Source organism: Leptodactylus fuscus, chromosome 1 (assembly GCF_031893055.1).
Source record: "Leptodactylus fuscus isolate aLepFus1 chromosome 1, aLepFus1.hap2, whole genome shotgun sequence".
In the NCBI taxonomy this organism is placed as follows: domain Eukaryota; kingdom Metazoa; phylum Chordata; class Amphibia; order Anura; family Leptodactylidae; genus Leptodactylus; species Leptodactylus fuscus.
This window is the reverse complement of record NC_134265.1, coordinates 242,884,198-242,911,238: the sequence shown is the minus strand read 5'-3', so window position 1 is coordinate 242,911,238 and position 27,041 is coordinate 242,884,198. Positions and strand designations below refer to the sequence as shown.

At 39.0% G+C, this 27,041-nt stretch overlaps 1 protein-coding gene across 1 annotated transcript in view; it reads right to left on the bottom strand.

The window, feature by feature from the left end:
- NPFFR2 (neuropeptide FF receptor 2) overlaps window positions 1-27,041 on the bottom strand; it is a 141,446-nt gene that overhangs the window by 30,408 nt on the left and 83,997 nt on the right. The window contains exons 2-3 of the mRNA XM_075285273.1: window positions 3,860-4,188; window positions 283-382 (exon numbers count right to left, since the gene is read on the bottom strand). Coding sequence (XP_075141374.1) covers window positions 283-382; window positions 3,860-4,181 — 422 coding nt within the window. The 5' untranslated portion in view covers window positions 4,182-4,188. The remainder of the gene's footprint in view (window positions 1-282; window positions 383-3,859; window positions 4,189-27,041) is intronic.

The window sequence follows — 27,041 nt, the reverse complement described above, 5'->3', positions numbered from 1 at the left end:
TGATATACTAGCAAAAAAAAATAAAAATAAAAAATAAAGAGAAAGTTACGCTTTAAGTCTTATTTACATCGTTTCCATAGATATAATTGACATGCTGTGATTTCCAAAACCACAATTTTTTTGCATTATTTGGATGGGATTTACTAGAATCCATTTTGTAGGAACTGTTAAACTCTAGGGTGTTTTCTGTGGCATTTCCAACATGATCATACTGCGTTCTTTATGCCACATGTGGCCCCGACTTAGAGAGTCAAAAAATCTTGTATTTAATATATCACTCACCTGTCCACAGCTATTGCAACCAAAGTGAAGACAGAGGCAGAAACAGAAATGCCTTGTATCATTCCACTCATTTTACATATTGTATTTCCAAAAGGCCAACCTATGAAAAAAAAGAAATGACAAAATGACTGTGCTATGAATACAGATTAAATTATCCATTAAAACCAGCAGCATGTGCAAAGTGACAGTCAGAATGCATTACAGGATTAAGGATTCTTTCATGATAAACATTTTGAACACAACCTTGAAGTCCATTACAGCAAAGCTTTTAAATTCCATTTTAATTAAACAAGACTTTAAAAAAATAATATTAATATTGGATTCCATTTGAATTAAATACAGAAAATGTGAAGCTATATACCCATATTAAATATCAGCATAGAGTACCATAAATATAAACCATTCTAGCATTGTTTTACAAAAGATATTATATATATATATATATATATATATATATATATATATATATATATATGTTTTTTTCTCATTTAGAAACATTAACATTGTTGTGCTCTGCTTTGCCAATTTCATCTCCACAAATTTTCTTGATTTAGCTTTCTATTATAGGTTAATGTTATCAATTAACAAATCTGGCAGACAAGGATAGAAAAGTGAACTTCTAGCGGTAAAAGTATGTATCTTCAATTTATAAGCAAAATAAGGTCATGTTTTTTACATGGAGTCGTAATAGGTTACCCATAATTATGTTTTGTCTCTTATTTTACCTTCAAATGCCTTGAATTCCATATAAATATGAACAAAATAATGGCATTTTCTACAAGACTTTATGTTCAGCCTCCTACACAAAACTCTTCTATATTCTTTTTGTAATGAGAAGTCTTAAGCTGGACTCACACATTAATATCAGAAGTTTGCTGAATTTGGAGGGATTAGCCTACTACACTGTCTGTCTACCAATAAGTATTTGGACACCCATGCAAATTAAGATATCTGCGGTCATGATGTACGTCACACGTTGGTCTCAGTGCATGGTAAACTCAATGCTGATGCCTATTTCAGTATTTTAGATAACCGTGGGCTTCCTACATTATGGGGGATCTTTGGGTCGGACTAATGTTACTTCAAGGATGACAATGCCAGCTGTCATGTAGCAAGGTCTATCATGGCTTGGTACAGTTACAATCAGGGTAACCGACTTGGCTGGCCTGCACAGAGCCCAGACTTGAACCCTATCAAAAAAATGACCCTGCTATTTCTGATGGAAAAACTCATTTATGCCTCATTTAGAACAACTTTTCACCTATTTGTTTAATGTTATTTGTAAAATGTCTGTCTTTCCGATTGTGAAGTATTACCATAAGGGTATGTTTACACAGAGTTTTTTGCAGGCAGATTTTGTGGTGGAATCCGCCTGCAAAAAAGGCTCCCATTCATTTGAATGGGAGATGCTTGCTTTTTTTTCCCGCCAGCCATTTTTTTCCGCTAGTGGGAAAAAGAAGTGACATTCCCCTTCTTCCCACAGATTCCATGGCTGAGATAGAGGTGTGAGACTCACTCCTGAATAGGCCCATGCACTGGCATTCCGTCGTGGCTAGCCGCGCAGTGAGTTCACATGGCGGAAAAGGTTTCCACCATGTGAACATACCTGAAGAGATTCCAAAAATAAAAGTTATTGTTTATATAATGAAAAGTTCTACAATTAATATACATTCTGAGATCAAGCAGATATCTGGAAAACCACGAGGAATTGATACAGAAATTATATTGGAAAATTGTAGAACTTTTCATTATGCAAACAATAATATTTCCTAGAACTGGACGACCCTTTTAAAGAAGGAAACAAGGAGCACATAGAAAAAATAAATAGGTCTATCTGTAAAAAGAAACGATTTTATTTTCATCTTCAATCTGTTATCTAAACCGACTGTTTCACCCCAAGTGTGAGAAGGAGCGCTATCGGAGGTCCTTCCTCCCAACCACGGTCACGCTACATAATCTACATCAGACAAGAGCTAAATGATCCTGAAGTCTTCCATTTCTTTTTCTTTAGCTGCTATGACTCCTAGTATTTTTCTCCTCTCTGCGATTCTGAGCTTATGTGTGTCTCCTTCTGTAATATATTTGTTATTATCCTGTATCCATATTATCATGCAAAGGATTATCTTATCTTATCTTGAACATCTTAGCAAAAGAAGAGTTACTTGCAGCTAAATTCAGCACATGGCCCTTCTTCAGCCTCCTCTAACTATGCAGTGTAAATTCCCAAGCAGGCTGATATGTTGAGAAGAAGATGCTCTTTTTAAGGCAATTAGCCTGAATATTTTACACAAAATTATAGCCTAGCACAAATGCCTTGATTCCTATTGTGCTCAAGCACTATCAACATCCGTTGACCAGATGACTCTAAACCGTTATTACCAGTTTTGAAAAATTCAGTTCTTAAAGATAGATTATGTGGATTATGGTGGATTTTCAGAACGATCGTGATTTTCAAGCAACAAACGGATCTGTTTATTTCCTGCCTCGTCACTTTCTATTCTGAGTTGGCACTTCTACGTTTCAATCAGCAGGTTCAGATTTAATTACCATCTTTATGCCAATGACACCCAATTTCTCACCCTCTCTCCTTGACTAACAACTTTAGCTATATCCAGCTGCCACTTTCTCACTGTCATGATTAACTCACGAGGGTCTAAAGGTGTAATTGTCATTGCAAATAAGAATGTTTTACTGATAGCTACACTGTAAGTGAGCCAAAAATCAGATGAACTTTTCAGCTATTGATAAATGTGGCATTCAAAATACATCTGCCTGCTATGACCCTTAAAGAGGACTACCAATTGTACTCCATCTTTACTCTGTTATCATAGCAAGAAAGTATATCTAAAAACTTTGATTTTTAAAAATTCATTGGGAATGTTTGTGTAAATAATATCTTATGTTATAGAAAATATAACAATAAACTATGTAAATTTTTAGCAATTATTATTATTTTTTTTAAACACATAGGGGGACATTGGAACCACACAATTCATTCCTGTATTGTATGTATAGCCAGAGCAGTAGGGCATGTATGCTTTATGACAGCTGTAATGAATAAGCGTAAACTGTCAGAGAATTATAATCCACCATAACAGTCTCCAAAAAGAGATGACCACAGTCTCCTCCCCAAAGACAAGGAAGCATACAGAGCATTGAGGATAACTTCATGATCCCATTTTCTAGACCTGAGAGCGACAAGCCAGTCGTATACCCTGTGCTCCATACATTCTGCATGGTAATGGTGAAGATAATTTCATATTCTACTTTCCTGCTTTGCTAGTTTTCCACCGCTATTCCGGTAATACAGCTGCCATCTGTCATTAAATTACCCAATCTCTTGACCCTGACAAGTGACCTGACCAATCTATTGTTTTCACTCATTATTAAGTGTAGAAAAAATTCAATATTTCAGAATTGCTTGCGTAGAAATATATCTATCTATCTATCTAATATTTTTAAAAGCATCTTGTATATAATTTTGATCTGGTTGTATGTCATTTTTTATCATAAATTTGTGAGGTGTTCATAACAACAATTTTTTTTAAATTTCCAGTAAATACAGTAAATTGGGTACCTGCAATGATGTTATCTAACAAGGTGGTGGGCATGCAGAAGATCCCAACTAGTAAATCACTGACCGCAAGGTTCAAGATGAAGAGATTAGTCACTGTTCTCATATGCTTGTTACTGAGAACAATGAAGCACACCACTCCATTGCCGAGCATGCACAAGATAAAAATGAGCAAATATGAAATAATGAACACTGCTGCAACAGAGGGTCCATGTAGATAGAAGTCTACATAAGTTATGTTTCCTTCTGTAATGTTCTGGGTCCTGTTGATGGTTTTCATAGGAGTCCATATCAAAGATACATTCATATCCATCTTTTCGTTCATTGTAAACCTTAAAGATAAAGAAAGGATCATCAATACCAAACAGTCTTCTTATTTTAGGTATTCTTCACATAATAGAACTATTAAGAACATAAACGCTGAAAAACACAAATCTCTGAAATTTAAAGGGGTTGTCCAGAGACTTAAAATTACCTTAATTCATCTGGCTGATTCTTGAGGATTAACCAAGGGGTTCCAGCCTGGTTCCGACCCCCAGCTCACAGGATCAGAATCAACCCTCAATTTCTGGATCACTCTTCCCCCTTCTGCTTCTCCTAATCTAATAGGTAATAACTCACACTGTGGGGGCTGGCTCAATCCTGAGTCGATCATTAAGAATCTGCAAGATGAATTAAAGTTCCTAGACAACCCCTTTAAGCAATATAGTTTGTGGTTGAGAGGAGATTTTATTGTATATGGGAAAATAAATGCTGTATGACAGGTTGACATTTTACCTTGGTACAGATTCAAACTCTAGTCTGATAATAACAATAGTAATGCTTATATTTAGTAGTCTGACCCTTTATTTGCAATTAATATGAAGAAAGCTAAAAGGATAATAAGAGTTAGTTTACGTGTGGCACTCTTGTATTGCACAGGGAAGATCCAACAGATCGCTGTATGTTAAATCTGCATGCTGCTTGTTGTTTTTGACATTCAGATCGTTAATTATGTTCTTTATAATTAACCTAAAAGTCAGCAAAAAATACCAAGCAATTATACTTAACCGCGATAATCTGCATAGTATCATTCCATTTACTATATGGATATAGCCCAAAGTATTAAACTCATGACATAAATATTAAATTCATTTTATTCCAAAAGTAACAACACTAAAAGATAAAAACAATTAAATACAAATTTTGAGATGTAGGTCTCTAAATGACCAAATACAAACAATAAAGAGGCAAGTGCCAATAAGAAGTAAATGTCCCAATTTAGTAGTATATAATTTTGGTTCAAACAATACAGATGTAAGCCCTAACAATTGCAGTAATCTCAAGAATACATATTTCTTATACATATCAAAAATATATATAAAAATCAGTATGCTATATAAATACCCCGATACAAAAAGACATATAAGGACATAATAGAAATATAACATTTCAGAGTATGTGGGGTCACTAAGTTAGGACTCCCAAACTGAAAAATCAAACCAGTAAGCTCCCCCACATGATTTTAAGAGGTTAATATATATGGAAAACACATACCCAGGAGTTGTTGCAGCATAGGCAAATGGCAAACAATATAAACAAATACATAATATAAACAGTCTATGTCAGGAACAGAGCAGGACCTCCACCATGAGTTTTTCGCCCCTTTAGCTTCATTAGGACATTGCCTCTGGCAGCATAGAGCCCACCTCTATGGAGGTGGAAACATTATGTTTTGGGGGTGTTTCTCTGCTAAAGGCACATAATTACTTCACCACATCAATGGGAGAATGGATGGAGCGATGTACCATAAAATCCTGAGTGACAACCTCCTTCCCTCTGCCAGGACATTAAAAATGGGTCTTGGCTGGGTCTTCCAGCAGGACAATGACCCAAAACAAACAACAAAGGCAACAAAGGAGTGGCTCAAAAAGAAGCACATTAAGGTCATGGAGTGGCCTAGCCAGTCTCCAGACCTTAATCCCATAGAAAACTTCTGGATGGAGCTGAAGCTCTGAGTTGCCAAGTGCCAACCTCAAAATCTCAATGATTTAGAGATGATCTGCAAAGAGGAGTGGACCAAAATTCTTCCTGACGTGTGCAAACCTCATCAATTACAAAAACCGTCTGACTGCTGTGCGCACCAACAAGGATTTTGCCACCAAGTATTGTCTTGTTTGCCAGAGGTATCAAATACTTATTTCTTTATGCAAAATACAAATAAATTTATAAAATTTATACAATGTGATTTTCTGTATTTTTTTTTTAGATGTTCTATCTCTCTAACCTAAACTTAAAATTAACCAAAAAATCTGCCAAAGTATGTAAACTTTTTAGCACAAATATATATACACTGCTCAAAAAAATAAAGGGAACACTCAAATAACACGTCGTAGATCTGAATTAATTAAATCTTCTCATTGAATACTTTGTTGTGTACAAAGTTGAATGTGATGACAACAAAATCACGCAAAAATCATCAATGGAAATCAAATTTATTAACCAGTGGAGGCCTGGATTTGGAGTAACCCCCAAAATTAAAATGGTAAAACACACTACAGGCTGATCCAACTTTGATGTAATGTCCTTAAAACATGTCAAAATGAGGCTTAGTAGTGTGTGTGGCCTCCATGTGCCTGTATGACCTCCCAACAACGCCTGGGCATGCTCCTGATGAGGTTGTGGATGGTCTTCTGAGGGATCTCCTCCCAGACCTGGATTAAAGCATCTGCCAACTCCTGGACAGTCTGTGGTGCAACATGATGTTGGTGGATGGAGTGAGACATGATATACCAGATGTGCTCAATCGTATTCAGGTCTGGGGAACGGGCGGTCCAGACCATAGCTTCAATGCCTTCATCTTGCATTCACTGCTGACACACTCCAGCCACATGAGGTCTGGCATTGTCCTGCATTAGGAGGGACCCAGGACCAACCGCACCAGCATATGGTCTCACATGGGATCTGTGGATCTCATCTCGGTACCTATTAGCAGTCAGGCTACCTCTGGCGAGCACATGGAGGGTTGTGCGGCCCTCCAAAGAAATGCCACCCCACACCATTACTGATCCCCTACCAAAATGGTCATGCTGAAGGATGTTGCAGGCAGCAGATCTCCCTCCACGGTGTCTACAGACTCTGCCCTTTATTTTTTTGAGCAGTGTATTAATATATATATATATATATATATATATGTGTGTGTGTGTGTGTGTGTGTGTGTGTGTATGTGTATGTGCGCGCGCATGTGTATGTGTGTGTTTTGTTTTTTCATTTAGAAAATAGTGTCTATTGATGAAAAATCCATCACAAAACAATTAAGAATATTTTCCATAATATATAATATAAAATAATCAGATTGTGGAAAAGATCGGCATTCTGTAATGTAGGGGTGCCCAGTTCAGTTGGCACCATAGAGAAAATTATTTTACAAATTTTATGGAACACTGAAAAACATTTTAGAATAAGAGGTCCAAGAGTATACATATCTGTAATATGCAAATCAATTCTGGGCACCAGTCCATAGAAAGGATGTTCTAGATTTGGAAAAAGTTCATCAGAGGGCCACAAAACAGATGAGGTACATGGAGGAGCTCCTTTATGAGGTGAGATTAGAAGGAGTTAAATCTGTTTAGTCTGGGGTGATATGATAAACCTGTATACATATATAAATGCCCTATACTAGAAATATGGAGAAAAGCTGTTCTATGAAAAATGCCCTCAAAAGACAAGGGGGCACTCCCCTCCATCTGGAGAAAAAAATAAATGTCAAGACCCAATAAGACTTCTTCACTGTAAGCACTGTGAATCTGTGGAATAGCCAACCCCAGTAACTGGTCATAGCAATCACAGTCAATAGCTTCAAAAAAGGTTTAAATCCTTTTTAAAGAAAAATAGAATTGATGCTTATGGAAATGTATTGAATGTCATGCCCTGTCCTATCCTCTGTTGAAATGTGATGGACATATGTCTTTTTTCAACAGTACCAACTATGTGACTATGTAACATATTACTACTTGTTTCACACCTTTAAACCCAAACCCCTCCACCTTAACAAAACTCATCGGAGACCACATCTTCAGGTGGAAGTGTTTGAAAGCGGCAGCATGAAGGATGAAGCAACTGCATCACATTCACAAATTCAGTCTCTATAGTATGTCAGTGGGAGTCACCAGTATAGAGAGTAAAAAGCTTATGATTTATTGTTGATGCACAAATCTTCTATATGGAGAGGGATTAGAAGTACATGACATCCGTGAACTGACGCCTGATTGTCTCTGACTCTAGAGACTGAAATCCCAGCTCTTCACAGAAAATGCTTTGGAAAACGTATAAAACATAAGCATGATGTATACATGGGGTTAGAAGGCAGACCAGAAGACCCAATGTGTGATCTACAGGAGAAGCCCACTAGCAATTTTCCCAGTAAAGTATTTTGCCAGTCCATCATACAGGTAAAAAGCAAATTGTTTCATCTGAAACACCAATATACTTGCTTTTTTTCATATGGTCTTTTTACAGCTCAGATTTCTCTATTAAATTTCAGGTTGAAATGACTAAATGGCAAAAACTACATTTGGGTTAATGATGATAGAGTAGTAACTACTGTAAAATACAAGTCAGCCAGAAAATTAAAATCAGAGAAATCAGGTGTCTAGGGAGTTCATACAGAAATCTATGGACCAGATAGAATCAATAAATGGAATGGGACATATATAAAAGTAATAAACACATATGGGTAACACACACAATTGTTGGATAACAAATATAGTCAAGATGCTAAACTTCAAACACTATTAACTAAGATACTAGCAATAACCTAGTGCCCTAAACGGTGGACGCCTAAGGTGAATATACTAAAACAAAGGAAAGCAAAAGACACTATTCACAAAGAAATGAGGACATTTTACCAGCTTGCAACCAAAGTGGTAATTTGGATTTAACTGTTGGAATTCCACATTCAATCGCCTCGGGTATTAGCTGATGTAAAAGACTACAAAGAGCATCTCTTTTTTTGAAGGAATTATGACACAAACAACCTATTGCTTTCAATGGACTTTGCGGAATAATTTATTTCCCTTTTGGTGGTACTGCTTGGGAATACAAGGTAAATAAACTCTTTCTATCAATTCTCTCATAGGCTAAAGCAGATTGGCTTCGTAATGTAATCCAGTGGTCTTCACCCGCTGGCAAACTACATCTCCCAGGAGACTGTCCACGCTGTGCATTCCCTGCTTCTATGCAGTACCATATTCCTTATGCTTCTAATGCTGCTTGGCCTATGCATAAGGGGCACACATACTTTCTTCCAGCTACTTTAACAAAGTTATCTGGTTTCTAGTCTTGATGGTCCATACAAGCTGTAGTGGTGAGTATTGATACTGCACCGATGTAGACTGCAGTAGTTACACTTGATGCTGCAGTTTGTATGAAGAATGAGCAGGTTTTTTTTTTAAATAACATGAACAATACTGGGATTGTTCTGTCTTGGTTAAGCTGATTTGTGGGGTTCTTTGCGTCTGAAAATAGATCATCAATATTAGAAACTGGATAATCCCTTTAAAGAAAAACTTTCATGTTCTCGGGCACATGCGGTTTTATATACTACCAGAATGCTCCCCCAGTACTAGTCTATGGAAGAGTACTGTCGGGGTGTGGGCATTCCTCACTGTTCAGTGTCATCACTGGGTGGTAAGGAACCGCCCCCTCACAGTATAGTGCTAAAATAGTATTGTCAGGAAGGGCGTTCCCAGATACACTGTCAGAAATGCTCTTCTTACAGTGAAGAGCTATCAGTAATGGTACCAATAGCTCCTCACATAATGAGAAAGCTGATACTGCGTTGAATTCAGCGCACTATTGGCTTTCTCTTGTATATAAAACCGCATTTGCCCAAGGACATGAAAGGGTCAGCATACAATTATTTAATTTTCCCTGGCCAGTCTCTGCTAGTCTGTATGTGAAGTAGTCCGATTCACAGGCCACACCCTTCCTAAGATAGGTTGTAGTTTGCTAGTACTGCAAAAGGACTGGTTCCAAACAGAGGAACCAAAAGATCCATGCTTACCCAGTGTGATGAACTGACCCTCAATTATAATTTTCAACCATGTGTCTAAATATCTATGTATTGTATCAGTGTGTTGAATGGCCCAGCAGTTATGTATTTTGAGGGATGGTGTCAAATGTCCAAGTCCAATTAACCGTTGGAATTGACGTTGATCAAAGCCTATTGTTACCTCCAAGTCTAACGCCATTAGAATACCTATGCAAGCTCATTATCCCCGCAGGGGCCATTCCTGTGGCACAAGGGCTGGAAACTAACCTCATCAGAGTATGCGGAACCAGCCATCTTCAAACAGTTATGGTTTTATGATGATATTGCCCCAGGGGAATGTTACAGTTATCACAATAAATTCCTCAGGTGCGCTGTGCAACGGTGCATGTTTCAAGCCCAAAAAACGGGATGCCTGGGGGCCAACGGAGGGTCCAGAAACTGAACTCATTACCCAAACGGGATTGGGGTGTCATCCTTGGTGTCTACCTGATGGGGACCTCACTGTGAACTCCATCATGCCCCTGGCTTGACAATATGTTCACCTGATGAGGAATAATGACCGTTTACAGTTATTTGGTTTCAAGGATGGAGGGCGGGTGCATAGTCCTGATGACATCACTCTAGGGAGATGACCAGGGGAGATAAATGGTCTCATATGGAGAGGAAGCTCTTTCTTGCTTCTGATGTGCTATCCTGAACACTATGTGAGCAAGTCGTGCTCTTTGGCTGGTCCCCTCCCCCCTTGAGGGGGATAGGGGGGACAAAAGGACTGGAAAACATGTGCTGATGGAACCCTCATGGACTATAATGGACTGATGTACTAGTATGGACTAAAAACTCTCTATTGTTCTATGTTATGTGGTGGGGCTGAGTGTTCCACTAATTTGGACTGTGATCTCTGGCTTTGTGGTTACAATGTGCTCTGGCCTGTTCTGGACTGTAATCTCTTGCCTTATGGATACCATGTGCTAGGGTTAAAAAGGCCATGTGCTCTGGCCTGCTCTAGATTGCTCTGTGATGGGGCTGTGGGTTCCACTACCCTGGATAGTATTGGACTATACCCCTTACTGGATGTGGATGCATCATGTGCCTTGGATTGTCCTGTGATGGGGGCTGTGTGTTCTGCTGCCCTGGATAGTATTGGGCTATATTCCATACTGGATGTGGAAATGCCATATGCTCTGGACTGTTCTGTGATGGAGAAGACCACCCCCAGACAATCTGTGGACTACCTATGGACTATAAGCCATTGTGCCCTGGGTTTCATGAGTGGGAATTCCAGAGACCCAACCAGGTATATTGCTTTTTCTAATCTTTTATTCTTTTTATCTTATTGTACTGTACCATACCTTTCTGTAACCGTATAAGCTTGTAATTCACTAACATATATCTCTATGTATGTTGGTTGGCTAGTATCGACCCTCTTGGGTTAATAAATATCAAAACTTTAGAAAGCTCATGTCGTATTATCCTATAAGACCCAGTCACTATCAGGTTGAGGGTGGACAGTAAAGGTAAGAAGGTGATCGCAGGTTTTCCCGTGGCGAAGCCAGGTGGGCCAAAGTGACTTTGGCAAGGTGAGACCCTTTCACGTTGGGGCCAGTGCCAGGGCGAAGCAGGCGGATCTTTCACACCCAGGATTCTTGAAGAAGGATCCACATAACCCATTTGCTCCTTTTTCAACTGTACAGTTGGTGATAATTATAAAACATACAAGCACATGCCTGCTATAAATAACAACTAGCTATAAAAGGGATACACCTCCTGAGAGTTCCCCTAACAAAAAGTACACAAGTCTCAAAGTAGATGTTTCCATCTTCATTAATGTTACGCTTAAGTACATGCCCAATAAAATTAGGGAAAAAACCACTGTAATATAATTTATAATAGATGATAAACATGGTGACAATGCCATTGGCTGCCACATGGTACTTACAGTGCATTTGTAGTAAAAATACTGCCACTCTTGGTGTTCACACACACAGTTCACTGGGCCCATGTTAGTGCTAGTCTATGGAGACAGAGCAAAGATATACTGCTACTAATACAATGTAGTGGAATTTAAAAGATATGGAAGAGTATTGGACAGTATTTGACTATAGCAATAATGCATAGTGTTTTAACGTTAAGAAGCTACAGTATTTGGCATGTAAATGGGGATTTAATAAAACTGAATGTATATATATATACCAGTCAATAAATATGGATATATACATGGCTGGCATAAGGGAGGGACAGACTGGGCAATTGTCCAGGCCTCCTTTCCCTGCAGCTCCCCTGACAGAGCTGGTAATAATATCCCAGCTTACCTATCCTCTCCACTCAGGGGTGAACCATGAGTTTCTGCCGCCTGAGGCAGACGTCAGAAAGTCGCCCCCCCCCCAACCCGGAGGAGGGGGCGGAGCCGAGCAAAAGGGGGCGGAAGGGGTCGCGCGGAGAGGGCGGGACCACACGGAGGGGTGGGGCCGAGCGGAGCAAGCAGCTTTAGCAGGCAGAGAGCAGGCAGGGAGAAGACCTGCTCTCTGCCTGAGCGTGAGGGGCGGCTGCTCCCCAATCCACCGCTCAGTGACGGTGACCCTAAGCCAGTCCAGGACAGCTTGTCCTGGACTGGCTTAGGTCAGCAAAAATGCCGCCCTCCCAGGGGCCCTGGCATAGCGCCGTCTGAAGCGGTCGCTTCAGGTTGCCTCATGGGAGGTGCGGCGCTGTCTCCACTGTCTCCTGCATGTGCCCACTGGAATACAGAATACACTGGAATACAGAATTTGTATGGGGAGTTCTGAGATACCTGGTCTGTTTCAACCTATGAGGAAGCTTGTTACCCACTTTCTTAAGCAGATGGTCATCCACCCCACGTACTGTAGCCCACAAAAAAATTCCAATACAATAATCAATAAAGGATGAGTTACAGTCCAGGTGTATTTTGATTGGAAATGTTTCTGTAAGGATTGGAGTCAGGGTCAGGCAGGCAAAGTGACACAGCTGGGAAAGCAACACTGTGCAACTAATGACAAAAGGGGTCGCAGGCCCTGCAGCTATAACTATGCTGTAATATCTGAGATAAGGCAGACCAATGCACTTCCTAATTGAAGTGCGCCTACCACGGCTCCTAACCTTCTATCCGGCGGCTAGGATAAGGGGAGAGGAGGCCCTGAAAGTCCTAGGGACTGGAGTCACGGGGTCACACCTAAACAGAAAGCACAGTGTAACTTCAATGCAAAACAAAAGGCTAAACAGCATGGAACCAGGGAGGAGCACAAGTCCCAGCAAGACACAGAAGAGAAGGCGAGGTTAGACGAGCAAGAGGTCGAGCCAGGAGATATAAAAAGGTACCAAATCAAAAGACAAGGGATAGTCAAAAATACAAGCCGGGTATACAAACCAAGAAACAGACAGGGAATCAGACTGAGCAGGGGAACCAGGAAACACAAAGTGAATGGCTGGCAAGGATCCATGCCTGGGTGGGGATTAAATAGCAGCAGAAAAACACACCTGATGGCTAATGGCATGGAGACTGAAAGCAAGGATAAGATTAACCCTAAATGACCTAAGCACACCCAATAGAACTCCTAACATGTCTCCCATGGAGACGCCGCGCAGCAAGGAGACCGCGGCGACTCCGTATCCTGACAGTTTCCCCCATGGACAAACTTGTAATGTTAGTGGTATGGTATTTTATACAGAAGCATTACTTGCATCTATTATCACCACATTTAAAATTCCCCATAGAGTTGTTAAAAGTCATCACCAGACCTTTTTCTTTTAGCTTACTAGGAGATAAATTATTCTTAAGGTTCTAGCTCTTCTACCTGGTGCTTTTGGGAGTGTTGGTTTTTAGATATTGATCATTGAGGAGAATCAGCCAATGTTTATGGAGAATTGAGCAGCTGTGTGGTCTTATTACACACATGTACAATATGAGCCTGAAGCTGGGAATTGTACCACAACTGTGGAAAACATCTCATGCGGTAGCAGTTCCCACGACACCTCATCCGAAGAACCTCAACGTCTACTGACATATAGCAATGACATTCCACTTGATGAAGGCTTTACAGAGACTGGTCCTGATACATCTCTGACATCTACTGAGCTCTGCTATGGTCCCCCTCCAGTTTGCCTACTGAGGATACAGCGTGTGTAGAGTAAGGTGGCACTACTAAAATATGCACTAGCCAAAAGGTAGGGGTGATGTTATATGCAGTATTAGGCTGGTGCTCACAGTAGAAAAAAAGTCCAAGTAATTTCAAAAAAGTGTTGAAAAATTGAGCACTCACCCATAAACTTTACAATAAAAATCCAAACTTTATTGCAGGTATCCAAGTATAAACATGTGCACGGGAGGAGATACACTCAATGAGGAAGAGTGACAGCTGTTTCGTGCTATGAGCACTTTATCAAGCTTGAAGTGCTCACTTGATAAAGTGGAAAGCTGCAATAAAGTTTGGACTTTTATCATACAGTTCACGGGTGAGTGCCCAGTTTTTCTACACTTTTTTGAAATTATTGAGGTGGATACATCCAACTTCTTCACATAGCTCTTTTTCACCAGGAGATACCAGGGAAAACTGTGAGAATAATGTTCCTTGATTTCTCCAGTGCTTTTAGCACCATTCAGCCAGGGCTGCTGAGAGACAAGCTGGACCTTGTTGGAGTGGACCATCACCTGTCCAAAGACTACCTCACAAACCAACCTCAGTATGTGAGAGCCCAGGGCTGTGTATCTGACACTCTGATCTGTAGTATAGGGGCACCATAAGGTACAGTTCTTGACACTTTTCTCCTCATACTGTACACTGCTGACTTTAGGTGCAACTCATCTACTCAGTACTTCAATGACTTTGCAATAGTAGGCCTCATCACAGATAGAGACGACAGGGAATACAGAGACTTAAACCAGGATTTTGTGGAATAGTGTCAGCAGAACCACCTCAGGATTAATGCTGGGAAGACCAAGGAGATGGTGGTGGAATTTAGTAAGCGGAGAAGTGCTCCAAATCTGGTGGACATCCAGGGGATGGGTATTGAGGTAGTTAAGACCTATAAGTACCTGGGTATGCTCCTCAATAATAAGCTGGACTTGGCTGATCACCTGGATGTGCTGCACAGAAAAATGTTACAGCAAGCTCTACCTGCTCAGGAGGCTGAGGGCCTTTGGAGTCCACTTTGGGGGTACTTCTTATGGCCTTTTTAACTCTGTGGTAGTATCAGCCATCTTTTTTGGAGTAGCCTGCTGGGGGAGTAGCATACCAGCCAGGGACAGAAATAGCAGGCAGGCTGGTTACAAGGGCCAGCTCTGTCCTGGGGAGCCTCCTGTACCCAGTACAGATGGTGGGTGACAGAAGGATACTGTCCATGGTGAGCTCCATGCTGGAGAACAACTCCCATCCCATGTATGAGACCATGGCAGCACCGGGCAGTACTGTCAGTGACCAATTGCTGCACCCAAGTGTGAGAAAGAGCATTATCAAAGATCCTTCCTCCCAACTGTGGTCAGGCTGTATAATCAACATCAGGCTAAGCGAAGCTCACTCTGCACATAGAACTAAATGATCCTGAAGTCTTCTTTTCTTTTTAATTGCTATGACTCCCAGTATCTTTGTCTATCTGCTCTGAGCTTCTAGGTGTACTTTCTTGTAATATATTACTGTATTATCCATGCTGCTGTAACACACTGAATTTCCCCATAATGGGACTATTAAAGGATTATCTTATCTTATCCTATATTTCTCTGTAAGCCCAAGTATACATTGTTAAAAAAAATGCTTAAGTACCGTATTTTTCGGACTATAAGACGCACTTTTTTCCCCAAAAATTTTTGGGGAAAAGAAGGGTGCGTCTTATAGTCTGAATATGGCGCCTGGCATCCGCTGTAATAGAGAGGCGGATGTCGGCAAGTGATAGACGCCAGGGCCTGAGACATCGCTGCGCTCCTCTGCCCTGCATGAAGCCAGCAGCGGGAGGAGTGATGCTATTCCGCTCCTCCGTCCCCCCGCCGCTGGCTTCAGGCAGGGCAGAGGAGCACAGCGATGTCTCAGGCCCGGCACCTGTGCCAGCGTCTATCCCTCCCCGGCATCCGCCTCTCTAGTACAGCGGATGCCGGGTCAGTATCGGTGGCCCCTTCTCCCCCGGGGCCGGTCCCCACCGGCCCCGTACCTGTAAAGTTGCAGGCCGGCTCCTGCGCGGCGATATCGCAGGAGCCGACCTGTTCGGGTGACAGCCAGGAGCCTAATGAGGCTCCCGGGCCTGTCACTGCTGTATTAGTATTGCGGCTGGTCTCTATGACCAACCGTAATACTAATAGACAGAATGTCCCATAGACGGCAATACACTTGTATTGCCGTCTATGGGACTTGCAATCAAGTGACCACAGGTTCAAGCCCCCGGGGGGGGAATAAAATAGTAAAAAAAAAAAAAAGCTTTAAAAATATAAATAAAAGTTCTAAATCACCTCCTGTCCCTAGAAAAAAATAAATAAATAAAAAAATATATATATTATATATATATATATATATATATATATATATATATATCATAAACCACCGGTTTTTTTTTCAATACAAGGTGATCTAAGCAATAGATATTCCCCAAAATGGTATAACTAAAAAGTACAGCTGGCCCCGCAAAAAAAACACTCTATGCATCCCCGTACAGCTGCAGGGTCACCTGTCAATGTGGCCTTGCAGCTGTTGCAAAACTACAACTCCCATATATTAAATATTTTACCATTTTTTGCTTCAAAATTTTTTTTCCCTATTTTCCTCCTCTAAAACCTAAGTGCGTCTTATAGTCCGAAAAATACGGTATGTATTTTTGAGTTTGGAAACAAAACAGTCAGCTTTGGCTCTAGCTGTTTCTATTATCTTGTGAGGATAATTTTTCTCTTTAACACTATCTTTCAGTTTTTCTCTTTGTCTCTGGAAATCTTTATCCCTGGTACAGTTATTATGAATTCTCTTGAATTGCCCATAAGAAACATTTTGCTTCCATTTCGTGTAATGGAAAGTTTAGAAGTCGATGAGGCTATTAGAATCTACTTTTTAAAGTAGATTTTGGTAAGAACCTGGTGGTCTATTGAGATTAGAATAAAATCCAGTTATTCAATCTCTTTCTCGTTGGTCTTGCCAGAGAAAGCTAGGCCCCATTTGTTATAATTTAACTACAATATAAAGTCCTCAAAAGATTAAGATGATCCCTTCCAGATGAACAGATTGTCTATATACAATTTATAATAGACAGCATTGTTAGACCAGGAGTGGTGGTTGTATATGAAATCTTCCTCAAAACTATGTATGGTCAGATTGGCATAGCTATGGGCAAACCTATTCCCCATATTTGTGCCAAGTGTTTGTATGTAAGTCCTCTGTTCAAAATAGAAAAAGTTATGCTCCTGAATAAACAGGTTTTGGCTATTTGTTTTTTAGTGCTATGAGTAAGGGGCTTATGCCTCCAAAGCGTGTAAGAAAGTTTCTATAATGGCTTTTGGTTTGTCTCTTTTGGTATGTCCATGTGGATTTGCATTTAATGTTCAGATTTTTTTGTCCTCTGTCGATATGTTGGATATAATTTTGAGGTTTTGATCTTAAAGGGGCTCTATCATTGGGAAAAAACATTTTTAACTAAACACATACTTGCATAGCCTTTAGAAAGGCTATTTCACACCTACCTTTTGTATGTTAATCCCCTCAGTGGTTTTTGAATGAGCCCGTTTTTATCCATATGCTAATTAGCCTCCAGCGAGCACCGGAAGTCTCGGCGAGCACACTCTCTGCTATTTGTGTAAGAACAGGGAGATGAGTCATCAGCAACAGCAGCAACCTGTGCTGTACACATAGCAGTTTAGCCCTATTGAAGTGAATTAGGATAATCTGCAATGTCACCTATAAACTGGACAGGTGTGACACTGTTTTTAGAAGAAAGCAGACATTTTGATTGATAAGTAGTGTTAACATGGTACTTGGATTATGATCCATAAATGCTGTTACTGAAACTTCTATGATCTGATAAACTCCATATTTCTGCATCCTTATGAACAGTGAGATATTTGCATGTAGATTAAAAATAATGAAGGCAAAAATGTACTTTGACCTTATGTTTTAAAGTTCTGTTAGGGAATACATTGTTACAATTATCTGAGGAAAAGCACCTACTATGTTACTGCATATTTTACACAACAACAATATTCAATTCATATTTTGTAATACCAATACTATAATCACATTACTCAAAACTAGCAAAAGCTTTGTAATAAGTAGACGATGAAAGTGATTTAGGAATCTGATTACCAAGAACAATAATTACTGAAAGACAAAGCAAATAGCATTAGCTTCTGATTTAGTACAAGTGCAGGTCTTCATATAAAAGAAAATAGATATAACACATGAAAGAGATGTGCTTCTAGTGTACCATAGAAACACGGAGCTGTTGTCAGGGGATATTTTCTCATTTAGAATGGGAAGTAGAGCATGTCTTCTACACTCTACAGCACAAACCTGGAAAATCACACTTATTGTATGTGTCATGAGCGTACTACACTTTAATTGTCTACTTAGCAACAGCAAAGGCTATGCAGTAAATAGCTTCCAATTGAGAACAAGAAGAGGCTGAACATGATACGGACCCATAATTTTAAATATTATTTTAATTCAATTTATCATCCATATAATATGAATTATATAAGAAATATATAATTATAAATGCTACACATTTTTTATTAACTTTATATTAATTTTACTATCTACAACCTGTGATAATATAAAATCCCAGTCACTTCCTCAACTGCACTAAATATAGTTTAACTATAGCACAGCCAGAACTGATGTCTGTAAAGATACCTGAACACATCCATAGTTTTATTATCAATGGCACACGGACTCATTCTTTTTTATTACCCCATACCCATGGCCATGTCTTTCATGGGTCTGTGTGGGTTAGCTTTATGCAATGCTCAGGAGTGGTCTGAGCTCATTCATAGACGTGTATGGTTCCATGTAGAACACAGACTGTATACAAATAACATCCATGTGCCATCTATTTCATTATTCATGGACCAGTACAGGTCATAAGTTAATATGCATGTTGCATACTTTAGTTTCTTCTGGTGGTTTCACTAAATTCCTGTTCCATTTCAAAGAATTCTTCTGGGTTTTATCACATAGCCTTGCTGCATCATTTAGCTATGTTTCTCATGCTTCTAAACTCTACCTCCTCCTGTTTTTTAACTCTTACTTCACCCTAGCCTTCCTGGTTTTTAGTTCCTTTTTTTATACTTGATGAATTCTGTGGTGAAGCCTGTGAAAGTAAAGCAACACTCTACTAGAAGGTACATTGATCTAGAGTATAAGAACTATAGGACACACAATACCATCAGCTTAAAATAATATTTTACTATAATCACACAATGAGACACATGACAAAGTGGAGGATTAGGGATACAGGTCAACCACTGTATATTCAAGGTAAAATCACAAATATATATATATATATATATATATATATATATGCGCTACTACTGCGTGAAAAAATTATTCAGTTAAAAAGTGGTCCAAAGTAAGAATTCTTTTTTTTTTTTTTTCTTTAAATGCATATTGGATGAACAAAACAGAAATCTAAATCAAATCAAAATGTGATGTGACAACCCTTTTCCCTCCACACACCAGTTCTAGGTACACCTGCACAGAGTTTTTTTAAGGAACTTGACAAGGAATTTGTTCCAAACTGGTGGCATTTGTAGAAAAAAATGCTATAAAGTAAGAACACTTTCAAGAATCAAAATTTTAAGGCTAAGACCTAATGTAGTGAAACAAAGCTAACATTATTTGAATAAGCAGCTTCTCTACTTGTCATATTTTCCACAAAGCCATAAACGCTACATTTCTGCAATGTGGGGCCATAGTCTAATAGTTTATTTTTGTCAATATAAAACAAAATTAAGTGAATGAACAAAAAAAGGAAAAAATCTAAATGAAATCAATATTTGGTGTGACCACCCTTTGGAGAAAGGGCCCTGGAAGTGATGATATGGCAGTCAAAGAGCCCTGATCTCAACATCATGTTAATTGACACTTCTATTTTTGAAGACATTCATATTTTGCCATTTTTTTTCTCCATTTCTGCCTAAAACATTACTTTATATTTGGAGTTTCAATGTTACATTCTCTAGGTTGCATGGACACACAGTGCAAAGACTATAGCACATGCAATTCCTAAAACTACATCTTTAGCATTGAAAGGTTTCCTAGCATAAGCTTATGTTTTTGGGGTTGTCTTACCTCTTAGCCACTGCATATGGAACTGATCTGTGTGGTGACATCTACTCTACAGAGTGGCCAGTAAATGGGAATGTAACGTGGCTGTTCGGTAAGGAAACTTCATTATGTACACATTACTATCTCATAAGGTGTGAGTCCTTAAACATAATTCAGATTTATATAAAATAATAGAGATGAGCGAGTAGTGTTCGATCGAGTAGGTGTTCAATCGAATACTACGGTATTCGAAATACTCGTACTCGATCGAACACTACTAGCTGTTCGAAGTTTAAGGTTCGATGCAGAACCAGCGTTGATTGGCAGAATGCTATACATTCTGCCAATCAACGCTGGTTCTTCTCTTACCTTTAGAAGTCTTCTCTGTGCAGCGTCCCCGTGGCGTCTTCCGGCTGGAATTCACTCTGCCTAGGCATCCGGCCTAGGCAGAGCCGACTGCGTATGCGCAGTCGGCTCTGCCTAGGCCCCGATGCCTAGGCAGAGTGAATTCCAGCCGGAAGAAGACGCGGGGGCGCTGCGCCGGGAGAAGACTTCAAGGAGAATCCACCCCGACTGTCACTCGTGGACTTGGTAAGTATAATTTTATCTAATTTTGCCTACCCCTGAAACGAGCATTTCCCCCTATAGACTATAATGGGGTTCGAAATCCGTTGGAACAGTCGAACAGTGTGCGGCTGTTCGAATCGGATTTCGAACCTCGGACATTTTAGTGTTCGCTCATCTCTATAAAATAATTGTCAGAGAAAAAGGGGTATTCCCATTTCAGACAAAATATGCCACAAATGTCTTATGTATAAAGGTCCCATCTCTTGGACCCTGACCAATGTTGGGAATGAAGGTGGGGGATGCTATGACTGACTCTCCATTAATTTTTAGATGTATTCTGAAATCAGACAAGTGTAAGCTACGCATGCATGACCATCTCTCTTTCCAGTGGCCATTTTTTTTTCTTTTTTTTTATTTCCCCCATATAAAAATCAAAACAGTCTAATATATTGCTTCCTATTTTGCACTAAAGTTTGATATGTGTTTTTTGTCTACTGTATGTGGCCTGCAAACCTCTCTGTCCCCAGTACTCACACATATATTAATTCAGAATAGAGAAGTTTTTCACAAAGTGTGCTGCATTTTGCTGATTCATTTTATTATATTCAGCACACTGTATGAACAATGGTTTTCTACTAAGGTAAACTTTTGTCAAGTACAAATATGACATATACATATGACATGCATTATCTGATTGATGCTGTGCCCTTGAGCAATTTGGTGGGGTTTTTTTTTGTTTTGTTTTTCTTAAACAATTGTTTAATACCATCCACAAGATATGGTCCCTAGAAGGTTATATGTAAATTAGCTATTATTCTCCAAGTGGTCAGTAACCATATATTATCTCTGACAAAAATGAAATGTTACCTACAACTTGGAGAATAAGTTAATTTACATATAACCTTACAGGGGCCATATCTTCTGAATGGGTGAATAGACTTAAAATAAATAAATAAAATTAAATAATAAAAATTGTTAATTGTTAAGTGGTAATCCAACGATGTATGTTATTTAGCATTTTGTACTTAATGACTGGTCTTCTTTAAAGGGGCTCTATCATTAGGAAAAGTCATTTTTAACTAAGCATAGGCTTTCATATCCATTAGAAAGGCTATTCCCCACATACCTTTTGTATGTAAATCACCTCATTGGTTTTAGAATGAACCCGTTTTTATTCATATGCTAATTAGTCTCCATCGTGCACAGGAAGTTCTCAGTGAGCACTCCTCTCTGCTATTCTCTGCTATGTGTGTGAGAGCAGGGAGATGAGTCTTCATCAGCAGCCTGTGCTGTACACACAGTGCACAATGCTCGATGAGACTTCCGGAGTGCACGCTGGAGGCTAATTAACATATGAATAAAAATGGCCTCATTCAAAAACTACTAAGGTGATTTACATACAAAAGGTATGTGTGGAATAGCCTTTCTAAGGCTATGCAAGTAAATGTTTAGTTAAAAATTACTTTTCTAAATGGTAGAACCCCTTTAAAGGCATCTTCTACATTATTTGGCATAGTGTTACAACTCTTATGGACCAGTCATACTGCAGGTATCTGTGAGGTAACATGATACAGTACAGTCATCTAGGTGCCCCAGATCCATAGTGACTTCTTTATTATGAAAATACTCTTTAAAAGGGCCTTTTATTACCTTAACCAAACAATTATTTGCATCTTTAATTGACATTATCCACTGATTACAGCACAGTGGGATTTTTTCTCTAGTCCACACCATTCCTGAACAATCAATGACGTTAGATTTGGCACCTGATGTGCTAATTAAGCTCTGTAATGTTGTGATTTTGAGCTCAACAGAGACAGACAGTATCAAAGGCCACTGGTTCAGAGAGAGGAAGCTGTTTGTAGTGTATACTAAGCATAATATGGCTGAAATACACTTTCCATTTAATTATGGGAGGCCAAAGTCATAAGAAATCAGTCATTTTAGTGTAGTGACCTTTCTATAAGAGGTCCCCATGTAGTTGGCAGACGGACTTAAATACAGCTTTATTAAAATGCAAATCCAATAACTTCATTTTCATGCAGTATTTGCTGTAATGCTCTTGGTGCTGTTGCAATTTGTGTTTGAATTAGTGACAGAGCTCTGCCTTGTCCTACCTGATACCACCAACTTGACAGTAGAAGGCTTAAATAACAAACAACGTGTTAGGCACCAAAACTAACTACACTAATTTCTCAGGAATGGTGACTAGACAAAAAAAAATCCAATTGTGCTGGAATCAATGGAGATTCCTATTAAAGGATACAAAGAAATGGAGTTGGTAGAAAGGTCTTATTTAAATTAAAGTTTCAGCATGTTTCCTCTCTCAATCTGCATGTATTCTCTACGTTCCTTTTTGTTCACATAGTGTTTTTGGCCTCGATTTAACATACACAGCGACAAAAATATACCACAACATATACTTTAACAGGATTCTGGTGAATGAAATAGCTATTCTGCCCCCTTTTTGGGAGGTATTCTGACATATACTTGACATAATGAGCCAGAGAAGACAATAGGCAATAGAAGGTAATGAGCACATGTGAGTTGGCAGTACAGATTAAATATTAAAAAAATTGCAATATTAACCAAGAAAGCTATGTATCCTGAGAAAACATATAATAAATAGAGCATTAGAGAAGTCTTGCTATATTGTGAGTGCTGTGAGTCTCATACATTGTAGGATCAAGTGTCAACTCTAGCTGTAAGTGAAGGCCTCGGGGAGGGAAGATCCATTCCAAATTATGGTATGGAGCCCAGTATTATCTAGTTACACATCTGCATCCTGTCATTACATCTATGTTATAGGGTATATGTGTGTACTGCTTGTGTGATTTCATGTTTCCATTTGTGTACAACCCCTTATGGTCAATACTAGAGATGAGCGAACACTAAAATGTCCGAGGTTCGAAATCCGATTCGAACAGCCGCTCACTGTTCGACTGTTCGAACGGATTTCAAACCCCATTATAGTCTATGGGGGGAAATGCTCATTTCAAGGGTACACAAAATTCGATAAAATTATACTTACCAAGTCCATGAGTGACGGTCAGGCTGGATTCTCCTTGAAGTCTTCTCCCGGAACAGCGCCCCCGCGGCGTCTTCCGGCTGGAATTCACTCTGCCTAAGCATCGGGGCCTGCCTAGGCAGAGTGAATTCCAGCCAGAAGATGCCGCAGGGACGCTGCACAGAGAAGACTTCTAAAGGTAAGAGAAGAACCAGCGTTGATTGGCAATGTATAGCATTCGGCCAATCAACGCTGGTTCTGCATCGAGCCTTAAACTTCGAACAGCTAGTAGTGTTCGATCGAGTACGAGTATTTCCAATACCGTAGTATTCGATCGAACACCTACTCGATCGGACACTACTCGCTCATCTCTAGTAAATACATTGAATGTGTACATACATTTGATGTCACCCAAGTTTCACAGAAACAAATAGCTCACTACTTATTTACAGTTTACAAAATTCTAGTATAGTAACCTCTAGCTTTTCATGTTTACTTTTCCTTAGACCTCTTCTTGCCTAGCCCAACTTTATCCAGGCAGATGAAGTGGAAAAGAGAGTTGTCATTCTGTCAGTCATTCCAATACAACGCTAACTATTATAATGAGGCTACCTTAGAGATAATCTCTTCCTTGTTCAATAGCGATAAGCCTAACTGGTAGATTCTGGAGGTTTAAGACTGACAGTTAGAACAATTTTTTGAATTAACATTAAGTTTGAATGGCATAGCACTGCTCGGTTATAAAAAGACAGCAGCCAAAACTTCTAAAAAATCTATTTTAAATGAACTTTGCTGAAATGAAATGCTGAAACAAACAAAAAAAAAACCACACACATAGAAGAAAACAAGTTCTAAAGTTTAATACAACTAATGACAATTGTTAATAACCAATTGAATCCTAGTATCTAGAAAAGCTACATACTACTAATGTTTAGGTTTTCTTGGATATGACTCAGATTACTGGCAGGTTATTGGCATAAAAAACATTCTTCAGAGGAGGATGCTTGTGATGAAAGAACACCACTTGTATATACCCTTACTGAATTATATTGCCTATGCTTGTATCATCAACATATTAGGTTGGTATGTGTATATATGCAATGTCTGAGACTAATATCTCCTATGACCCCAGGACCAGACTTCCTGCCTTTTTATTGCAGTTCTGGCCACAGCATAGTCTTTGAAGTCATACAGGACAGGCCAATTTTATTGCTTAATAACTCTGTCACTACCATAAATCATTTACCTCATAAGGTTTTTCTGTTTATCCTTTTAATTTTACAACTATTTGCTTCTTTGATCATCTTTGTTTATAAGTTTGCTTTATATTATTAGCACTGAAGCCTTGGGTATTAAATCATTTAACCCCTACATGTCGCTAATCTGCCTATTTACGTTGTGCTGCAGTCACTTTAATTGAAGTCAAACACCTGTGACTTACTACAGTTGATAAGTACTGGCATCTCCAAGCTGAAGTTACTGTCCAGAAGTTACACTGTCATAAGAGAAGCTTTTAGGGCTATCACTTTTATCAACAATTTAACCCTTTATAGTGATCATTGCAAAGTGAAACTATCTTTTCTTTCACATTGTGCGAGCAGAACTTGTTCCCCTGCCAGCCACCACCATCACCTATTTCCTGGATGTTTGCTCTGTCTCAGCATGGAGCCTAGTTAGAGATAATGCCAGCAGTTTACAGCCCTCTACTATACTAAGCTACTAGGTAATTTTTCAATCTACTTTTTTCAACATAATTCTAACTGCCTGGATTTGCCAAATCCTGATCCCCAGAGGTTCTGCAGTTTCCAACATCCTTGTTGTTTTACATAGTAGTTGCGACTTATCACAACCATTCCAGGTGAGAGCATAACCACAGCAATAATGGTTTCCTGTGCACCTTCACTATTGTATGAATATTAAGCAGTTGTGGTGCTATGGCAGGTAAACCCCTGCCATATATATTTGCACTTCTAGTCTTTTACATGTGGTTACCTATTCATTTGTTGTGACAACTCTTTACCTGTCTAGTGTGAGTACACCTAGACCACTGACATGCACATCCATTTGTGTTAGTGTAGTCCACTTATCACATTATTCTATTGTTGAGCATGATTCATTTTTTTCAAAACAGTATCATGCTATATGCTGTTCGGCGAGCTCTTTTTTTCTTTTCTTTGAAGTTCATTACTAGAGATAGGTTAATCTTGCAAGATTCCCAAGGTTCACCCGCCAAATTCACAGTAAAGGGATTGTCCAGGATATACAATTTTCCATCAGTTGCTCGGGTGTCCCCCGCCTGTGTGCTTCTTCAAGCTTGGGTTGTTTTACTCTGGGCATCATTTAACGTTCCCCAGCTTTCCTTCTAGCAAATTGTATTTTGTATTATCTATGGATGCATAATCTGTGTTTGTATTAGAGCCTGCAACTGTTTCAATCTCTTTGTGTTCACCATTCTCCATTTATTTTTTGGGGGAATTGTGATACCCGTTGCTTTTTTATGTGTTCTGTTCTGGACACTGTGGGTAATTTATTCTTTATCTGACACATAGATTTTGATAACAAACCTATTATGTTGTATAAATATTTTCTATTATAGCACTGCTGTAAGGCACAATTACATGTTGGATGATTGCATTTTGCACATTATTTTATTCATGATCTGCATCCTAAACTTCCATATGCATACTTAAAGGGCTAGGAGATATGGCGCCCCTATATTATTATTATTATTTTCTCTGGTTGTAGCTATAATTATTAGGATTTCATATATATGCACTAAATATATTTTTTTTTTTTAGAGATGTAGAGATTTCTATTTTTCATATGCATATATAATTGATGAAAATGTAGATATTTTTTTAAGAATTTGATATTTATACATATTTGTTGTACATTCATGTATCCAGATATATCCATGTATATGTGGGGTCTTGTTCTGGCAGAAGTCCTCATTGCACATGACCGCTTAGGCCAATATGCACTCTTTTCCTCTCTTGGAATGTAGAATTTTAATAATTTTACATTTGTAGGTTGAGGCTGTTTGCCCCCCAATATATACTTTACATATACTTTAGAAATATCAGTTAAAGCAGGAATATGCTAGTGATTCATCGATAACCCAATATATGTACATAAAAACAAAGGCAGTCATCCAGTTTTTTGACTCTCAAGTAAAATTAACAATGGACTGCAACAATGTTCCTGAGTCAGAACCAGACAATTACAAACCAACATTTCCTAACATTTAATGTAGCTCTGCCACTTTCTATCTATAGCCCTGTGTCATTAAAAAATTGCCAGTTATCAGCCTATTATTTTCTCCCAATGACTGAATGCAGG